At 34.8% G+C, this 9,688-nt stretch overlaps 1 protein-coding gene across 1 annotated transcript; it reads right to left on the bottom strand.

Annotated features, from left to right (window-relative positions):
• Positions 1–6,594: 6,594 nt before the first annotated feature.
• On the bottom strand, positions 6,595–9,060 carry LOC112279395 (chromatin assembly factor 1 subunit FSM). The gene has a single exon (XM_024513787.3). The coding sequence runs from the start codon at positions 8,577–8,579 to the stop codon at positions 7,044–7,046; it is 1,536 nt and encodes a 511-aa protein (XP_024369555.1). The 5' UTR covers positions 8,580–9,060; the 3' UTR covers positions 6,595–7,043.
• Positions 9,061–9,688: the final 628 nt, after the last annotated feature.

Here is a 9,688-nt window from a genome sequence, read left to right as displayed (position 1 = left end):
GCCACCATGTGATAAGTTGGACTACCGAAGATTAGGACTATTTGTCATCTAGAAGCAAATTAATCCAATGGCATATCGTGTGGGGTTACCGATTGCTATGAAGGTACACCCAGTCTTTCATATTTCTTTCTTAGAACCTTATCGAGAGTCGTCTTTTCCTGAAAGAGTGCAATATCCGCTACTTAGTATTGAAATTGAGGACCACAAGGAATACGAGGTGGAAAAGGTACTAGATTCAAGGCGTAAGTGGGACAAATTGGAATACCTAGTGCATTGGAGCTACTATGATATCAATGAGCACACATGGCAACCAGCAAAAAAACTTATCAATGCATCGCAAAAGATATAGGAGTTTCATCGACGCTATCCTCAGAAACCTAAGCCCTTTTGATGAAAGTTTTCAGTGAAGTTCCTTCTCCTTGAAGTTTCTTAATCCTTGGCCTTAGAAAGAAGGGGGAGAAGGAACCTCTAAAAGACATAGTTAGAGACTATAAATCTGTAACCTAAGCCCATTCTTCTATGTTTAGTGTTCGTATTTTTCGGTGTGATATGGATAGCCAAGAGATAAATACCATACCAATCATGTCGTTTCAATCAAGTATCTCACGAAGACAACCCTGAGATGAAGAACCGCCTGTACTATGAAGACAATGGAGGATATCTAGTAACAGATCGCTAGTGATTGTATTTGAGGTAGAAGCTGCCTACGGTGATCATCTAGAAGGAGTGTTTGCAGGGCATTTTTACAATGAAGACAAAGAAGTTCATGCCTGGTCAGAAATCGAAGGCGTAGGATATTATCGTTGGTTATAAGGACCAATAAATTACTTGCCATGTAAACAAAAATTGAAGTATATTGCAGACACTATGCGATAAATTTTCAACTTCTTACATTAGTATTAACTCGCAATAGGAGTGCTTTTTGGAGACCTCGAAGCTAAAAAAGATGTAATGTCAAGGACATACACTAGAAAGTTGTAGAAGATTCTAGAAGGTTCTAAAGAAGCTTTATAGTTTGTGGAAGCTTCTTGAGAAGCTTCTTAGCTCGTGGAAGCTGCTTGAAAAGCTTCATAGATTGTGGAAGCTACTTGAAAAGCTTCCTAACTCATAGAAGCTACTTGAGAAGCTTCCTAACTTGTAGTATATAGGAGTCGAGATTGAGGGGATCCTCAGTCTCGACAACACATCTCTTGAAGCTCTAGCTCACCTCTCTAGTATTGTTCTTGTACTCATCTGATTAATCTAGTTCTTGTCAATTCTTCTTGAGCTTCTTGTTTAGATTTTCAATCAATATTCTAAATTTGTGACAATGATACACCTAAAATGACTGGATTAGACGGAGATCGAATGATATTAAATATTACAATGCTACTATGATCATTAGTTGCTAGTTCTATAAGAAGGGTTTCATGAGTAACATCTCTTGAAGACAACAAACAACTATCTATGAGTTCTACATGAACAAATTTAATTTTCTTCACTAAACGTATGCTATGTCTTTTAGCAAATTCTTCATCTAAAAAACATGTTGAGGCTCTTGAATCTAATAAGACAAAGGCTTTGTAATATTTAGGTTCTAAAATAACATTTATTATAAAACAAAAAGACGGTTCTGATGAGAAAATAGGACCTTCATTAGGTGTTGTACAAGGATCCAACTACACGGTCCCTATTGTAGCTGGAAAAACTCGTTTTTTGACATACTTTCTTTGATAGTGGTATTCCTCATTTTATAGTTGCGTCACTTTTTTTGGCAAAGTTGAACAATGTGCTTAGATTCTCCATAATATAAACACAATCCTTCTCAATGACAATGAGTCTTTTCTTGCTCAGTAAGAAGTTTGAAATGTACCGCATCAATTTGCATATCCTCTATTTCCAAATGTATGTATTAAAGAGATATTGGTGTTGCCATTGAATTATAATAACATTAAGGTCTACTTGTACGGTTCTCAAATCAAAATTCAAAAAGATTATTGTCTCACTTCATAGCAAAGTTAATTTCTTGATTCAATGTTTGAAGATCAAGTTAGTTGAGCATTAATTTTTTTTTTCTCATATTGTAATTCATAGAAAAATTGGCTAACAAATGCAACATCATCCTATTTGATATCAATTGCAAGTTGTCAAAACTATAAAACATACAATATTATTGATCAATTGCCTTATTACAAAATATAGATCTTGTTGGTTGTAATACAAATTGCATCATGTTTTTCATACATAGATCAAAAATCCACCAAAAAAACCTCCAAATTATCTAATATTGGATCTTGTTGTTTAAGAAAAGATAAAAACCATGATAATATTGAACTTGAAAGAAGCATATCAATGAATCTAACTTGTAATCTTGGAGTTGGATAGCTTTCACGTTGTTGTTCAATCACAAGTTGTACTTGATTGATAAATCCTCTAAACTTTGATCTGGTGCCATCAAACTTCTTGGGTAGGACAATTCTTGATTCTCTAATATTTGAAGAGTGTTCTACCATAAGAGAAGGGACATGATTTGGTACAAATATTGAAGCACCTCCAATCATTTCTATATCTTCACTTTCTACCAATCTTGTTGCTCTTTGTGGTGGTAAATTCAGTTGATGTATCACAAGCATTAACTCCCTCAACTACTCTTGCATTTAAGCCATTGCACTCTTCATTTTAGCAAGTTTTGCCATGATAACACTTAGAAAAGAGAAGATATCTAATATTGCTTAAGACAAATAGAAGAGAGGACTTGAGAACAAAGAAAATACTAAAAATAATATCAGTTTAGAAGAGGGTAATCTACAACTTCTAATATGCTTATGTCTTATCAAGAGAAAAGGATAATCCACTCTTAATTATTATTAGACAAAGCTCTGATATTGTAAGTGCACTCTTGTCAATGTGTCAAGGACAAGAATTTGATAAAAACAAATAAACAAGTGAAACTTTTTCTCAAAGAAAGATGACAAAAAAGAAATAACTAAATATGTATATTAAGAAAGAAACTAGAATGGCTATTGCCAAAAGACAAGAAAACTAGAGACCCTTGAAACTAAACTATAAGCAAGAAAAGAATTGACAAGAGTGAAGGAGGCTTCACTCTTGCCTCTATATATACTATCTACCTAGGAGCTATGTGGCGACGTTCTATAGGACCTCCAAAAACGTGTTGACTTTATACAACATGTATCTTAACTTGCAAGGCAAGTTTTCTACGTAGGCGCCACATAATTAGCTTGTTCTGCAAGCTACCAAAATGTGTAGCATGTAGTTAACTTGTTGATCAAGTTTCTAACCTACTAATCAAGTATAAACACATGTAAAGTCAAAGCAACATTTACGAAACTTTTAGGAAGCTTTTCTAAAAAGATATTATGAAATTAATCTACTTTTATCTACTTCTACCTATTCATATCACCTAAGTTACAATTGCAGTAATATATGTCCGTGACATTAAGTGATTATCTTTTTTTTTTTTTTTTTTTAATAACAAAAGAGTGTATTGAATCCTTGGTTCTTTGTGATTTATATCTTTGGCAAAATATGCACATGTATTATTGAATGGTTTTTAAACCAATAGTTATATTATAAATTAGTAAAATAATAATAATGATAATAATAATAATAGATATTTTTTTTGTAATTTCTAAAGCTACTGAAGTTTTAAGAATTAATTTCGAAGTCCTATCAAATTTAATATAACAATGATCTAAATTTTATACTATGTTTGTATTAAAAATAAATAAAATATCTTATTAAGATTATAAAAAGCTTTTTAGAATTAAAAAAGTTGATCTTTTGAAGCCTTCTTAACATGCTACTTATTAATAATAATAATAGAAATAATTTTAGCTTTTAGATTATATAAACTTGTTCCAAAAAAATTATATCTTTTGACATTATTGTTGCATAAAAAAATTAACTAGTAAGATTTCAGAAAATGATTCTTATATTAGTTTAAAAAATATTTTTATAATTTTTAAGTACCAAGTATAATTTTTTAGACAATATATTTTGAAATCTTTATTGCTTTTAAGTTTGTATATAATTTTAAAATCAAACAATAAATTACAAACTTCTTTTAATAAGATTATTTAAAATTTACAATACAAGATGACATAAAATACTTTAGATTTTGTAATTAGTGATAGATGTACTAAACATATAATATTCTAAAGATAATAACCATACTTTTAAAAATCAAAAATTATAAAATATATTTATTGAATAAATATTATAAAAAGATGATTGAATGCAATTTAATAATATGCACAATTCATGAAATTTAAAATATATACATATATGTAATTTTTTATGCTTATCAAATATCTGCAAAGATAAATTTTAAAATACTGGTCGTTATATAGGATAAAACTACAAAATCAAATTAAAACATGAAGCATGTATATACTGTTTCCAAAATTTTGAATGTTTTTTTTGCAATATACTTGTACTTTAAATGATATTCAAATTCTATTTTTTTCATAATGGTTTTTTCGATTTTTTGATAAACATCTTTTAAAATATTTCAAATCCTTAATAAGTAATAGATATTGCATATTGTTTTTGGAACTAACCAATCTATAGTTTTAGTTTTTCAAAGGTCTGTGAATCAACTTGCATCAAAGACAATATATTTAAAATGATCACTTGAACTTTAAGGATTGCATATCTCTTAAATATTATATGTAATCTAAAAAAAATACAAAAAATAAAAACCTTTACTAAATGAAATGTAACAATTTCTTATACTCATTAGAGTTATTCTGGATCAGCAACTGTAAAAATAAAATAACATTCTGGGTTTCTGAAAATCAGTCTTTCTTGCCATGATGCCAATTAGGTTCACTCACCTCCACTCCTAAAATGCATCTATGGACTTGGTCACATCACAGTCGGCCTCCAAGCTGCTAATTCTAATACATTGGTTTAAGGAGGGATTGTAATAAGCTTCACAACTTGTTCCTTTGATTATTTGGAGTGGGTGGGAGAGAGTTGCTTTGGGCATGTGTTGAAAAGTTAACCACCATGGCAAGACAAGTGCCAAGGGCTTACATTTGTTGGGTTTATCTTATATAGAAACTGACACTACAACTGTTGCAATTGTAGGCAATTACACAAGTTTATATAAGTTTTTAAATACTAGTAAAACTATGTCTATTATTTTTAAATATGTGTTTTTTATTCAATATTATAAACATGTTTGGTTGATTAAGTCAAATACATAACTTAAAAACAGTTGTAACCATCTTCAACACATTAAAAAAGGTATATTAACTCCACATTATAATATTTTATAATCTTTGTATTACATGGTTAATTATTTTTCAATTTTATATGGAAAGATATACATATATATAGAAACTCGTCTTAAGAATTTTTTTGATTTTAAAATGATCTAAGAAATCTAAAATTTTACTAAATATGTAAGGAGGACTTTTAAACTAGAAACCTTTGTTGAAAAGCCACCATTTAAACATTATACCAAGATTTTGTGGTTGGTGAAGAGAACAAAGTGTCAGCCAAGTATAAAGTGATAAGAGGCCATAAATTAAACTATATCATTTTTTTATTATAAATATACATAATTCAACTCATTTATTTATTCTAGCAATTATAAGAAGTATAAAATCTTCACTTCTTATATTTTACAAGAGTTCTTTTAAGCAATTTTTGACATGTCTTCTTGAATTTTTTATAAACCACCTCTTCAGATAGATCCAACAAAAAATCTAAGAGACAATATTACTTATGCCATCCATCAAAAAAAAAAAACTATCTCAATTTTTCTTCTCTTGAGATAGATCCAACAAAAAATCTAAGAGACAATATTGCTTAGGCCATCCATCAAAAAAAAAAAAAAAAAAAAAAAAATCTATCTCAATTTTTCTTCTCTTGAGATAGATCCAACAAAAAATCTAAGAGACAATATTGCTTATGCCATCCATCAAAAAAAAAAAACTATCTCAATTTTTCTTCTCTTGAGATAGATCCAACAAAAAATCTAAGAGACAATATTGCTTAGGCCATCCATCAAAAAAAAAAAAAAAAAAAAAAAAAAAAAATCTATCTCAATTTTTCTTCTCTTGAGATAGATCCAACAAAAAATCTAAGAGACAATATTGCTTATGCCATCCATCAAAAAAAAAAAAAAAAAAAAAAAAAAAATCTATCTTAATTTTTCTTCTAAAGGGTTTTGGATTTGATTCTCTAAGTATAAAGCCAACTCAATAAGGTTTTTCAATTTCAACCAATCAAAGCATTTAAAAGTTGTCACTACTCACTTGTCTCTTTAATATCAAGTCCTCCAAGTTGCTCTAAAATTACAATCACAATAATAAGAATACATATCTAAAAATAAGATAAATACATTAAATATTAATTAAATAAAAAAATTCCACAAAATTAAGTACCGGCACAGATATACTGTGATCTCCACTTCCACCTCTCCACAGTAGAAATGTTGAGGTTGTACATGATGCTTCAGTGAAGTAATCACAACTTACTATTGTTAAGATTGAACTGAGTGGTGCATTTTTAGCACATACATCGTCAAGGGTAAGTGGAATCAATATTGTTTCTAAACGAAGAGCACAATTGAACACCAAGTACCAAATGCAGTTTTATTATGTTGCAACATGGTAACAACAGGTTCCTTAGATAACTCTTCATAGTTAGCAGTAGTATTTTTACAAAGTCAAGGAGGGGCAATGAATTTGCTTCATAAGATGTAGCGAAAGTGCTCATCACCAAGAATGTCTTCGTGAAATGGGCATCTGAGATCATGCATTAAAGCGACATGCTCTATCTGTAATATCTCAGCTCTGAACTTGGAAAACTGCGACAGTGGGTGTCATCTCATCTAGGACAAGCACTGCAGATATAATCGAACACTCTCTTCTTGAACCTCAATATTTACCTGCCGAAAACTGCAGTCGAAGTGAAGAGGTGATGATGACAGGCTGGTTACCGACATAACCCAGGACGGCAATGCGACCATTTCATCGCTGTCTTGACAGTGAAAGCTCAAAAGCAGAATGCGGTTATAGATCTGTTGCTCATATTGACCCTATGAGAAGATTGGGAGCAACGACGCACATCCGAAGAGCTTGAAAACATAGCCGTTCAGTCTGATTTTCTGTACTTTTCTCACTCGGTCGTTCCAATAAATCAGATACCAAGAACGGCCGATTTCGTTGCAATGCGTGCTTGGTCACATTGTCAAGAAGCCTAATAAGATGCTGCTGTTTGCGGACCATTGGATCTACAGAGACCATGCACTCAGCTCCTGTGCCTGATTCACACGGAGCTTTAACTTCAGCTGCCTTCTCTGTATCCTCCACGTCTGTTTCTTCCAAGTGCACTCCTTCATTTTCTGATAGATAACCGTCAGGGACGACAAAGCCATCAGCGGCATCCTCGTCCAATTCAGAGTCAACCTTCTCCACGTCTTCTTCTTTGTCTTCACAGTCAGAAAGACTTTCCCCTGGATCTTCCTCTTCCCATTCCTCATCACTATCCACCTCATAATCCAGAGATGGGTCTTTCCTTAGGGGATGGCGTGGTCCAACAGTAGAACTCAGCTTGGAAAAGGTGCCATAGTAAGCTGGCCGATGACTTTTGTCAAATTGCAGCAACTTCCACCTCGTATTACATTGTTTCTTCCTAGGTGGGCTGTCGATTGGATCTTCATTCAGTAAGATGCAATCATCTTCCACTTTACAATCACGAATGCTTTCAAAATCCTCCCTACTTCGTTTCAGGCTCGGTGCCTGAGCTTCCAAAGTAGAGGAGCTCACCGCGTTTCCTGCAGACTCAACTCTCCGGGGGAAGCTCGCACTGGCACCTTGCAGCCGTAGTTCACGATACACTGTAACCTTGGGCGCCATTCGGACTCCCCATCTCCGGAATGGCTCTAAAGATCTGCGTTTCCATTTTTCTTGCCATGAAGATACATGACCGCGTAGGATCTCTTCTTCGGTTAGGGTGCAGGGTACCTTCAACCCCTCGTCCAACCGCATCACCATTTCTACTGTAGATGGCTCCGTCCTGCTGGTTGAAATGCCCTCGGGTGTCTGGTGAGCAGGAGAAGGTGATGAGACGCCCTGAGCGGGAGACTGCTTCTCGTGAGCCACGGGAGTGATAGACTCCTTACGGCGAAACAACCTATCCATAATAGTAGCCTGCTTTTGAAGAAGCAACTGTCTCTTCTTTTCAGCGACCTCTTTCTCCTTCCTCTTCTGCTCCTTCTCTACTTCCTCCTGCTGCCTTCTTAGTTCCCTCTCTTTCCTCTTGAGCTCCTTCTCTGCTTCTATAGCCTCCTTTTCCTTCCTTCTCTGCTCCTTCTCTACATCGTCCAGCTGCTTCTTTTCCTCCTCATTTTTCTTTCTCAGCTCTCGGTCTTTTCTTCTCTGCTCCTTCTCAGCTTCTTCTTGTTGTTTCTTCAGCTCCCTCTCAGCTCGAGCTGCTTCTTTCTCCGCTCGAATCCGCAGCTTCTCCGCTTTTCTCTCAGCCTTCTCCCTCTTCAATTTCTCTCTCTCAGCAGGGATACTATGTGGCTGCTTCTCTTTTGGTGTTTTCTTAGATATCACCATGCTGGGCAAGGTTAATTCCACTTCAGATCAAAAGCTACGATGGTTACGCGAGGCTGAACGTAGAACCGCAGTATCCCGTTCTAAATGCTGCTCCGGACACCTAAACACATTTCAGCCTGCACAGTGGCTATGCAACTCCCAAGTTCAACGAAACAAATCAAATCAAACCGCTACTAGCGTGAGAGACAAAAGAGAAAAATGAGAGACTCCCTCCGAACAAATCCTCAATCTAAGACTACGAGTGACAAATCCCTACACTACCCAACTTTCGCGAAACGGCCAGGATAATCTCACAAACACTCACACACCGCCTACACACTTCCAAGTCCGCTCCGCTTCCGTCCGCGAAATACTCTCGCAAACCTCGAGGATCCTTACAGAAAAAGACACAAGCCATGCAGCAACAAAGGCGAAATCGAGCACAACCACAAATGAAACCGCTATTCCCAAGCTCAGCTGGACACAATCAAGCCAGAGGAGTGGAGTCCCAAATGTCCCGGGGCGATGTGGGTGAGGGAGGGTAGGGCAATGGACTGGCGTTGGGGCGTAGAGAAGGGGCTGTTGGCGCCAGTAATTGGCGGGAGCGTGGGGGGGGTTCCCGCCACGGCGTGTCGTTCAAATCGCTATCCCTTTGCCATCTCATTTTGTGCTAGTGCAAATTTGCAAACTGTCCGTTGGAGCTCTGGAGGTGGGATTGCCATGTCATCGTGGGAGCTTTCAATACTAACCCCATCTTAGGAGTGTACTAATAAACCCACCATTTATTCCTATTCTTGCTAGTGAGGAAGGCATCACCAAAACCCTAATTTCATATATTTGAGTCAGATTCATTTCCTTTAACCTGTGGGTCATGCACAATTTGCAACAACTATCTGGCTGAATGCTTTTACGTATGTGATGCAGTGATTCTATTCATTTTTAAGTACGAAGTTGATTTTTTTATATATTTTTCCAAGGAATTTGATTAATTTCTTTTCAGTGAAATGTGTCTAGAATGTTTTGTTGGGTTTTTATGGGTAGAAGTGTCTTTATTCAAAACCATGAGAAACTTTGCAATGTATTAATTAGAGTTAAAGGTTGTGTGGGGTTTTATTAAAACACGTTAATAA

The sequence above is a fragment of the Physcomitrium patens genome, chromosome 3 (genome assembly GCF_059467195.1).
Source record: "Physcomitrium patens ecotype Gransden chromosome 3, ASM5946719v1, whole genome shotgun sequence".
Taxonomy (NCBI): domain Eukaryota; kingdom Viridiplantae; phylum Streptophyta; class Bryopsida; order Funariales; family Funariaceae; genus Physcomitrium; species Physcomitrium patens.
The sequence above is the reverse complement of the archived record's forward strand: the minus strand, read 5'-3'. Positions and strand labels throughout refer to the sequence as shown.

Coding starts and splice junctions, on each gene's coding strand:
- LOC112279395 (XM_024513787.3), bottom strand. CDS start 8,579: ATGGTGATATCTAAGAAAACACCAAAAGAGAAGCAGCCACATAGTATC.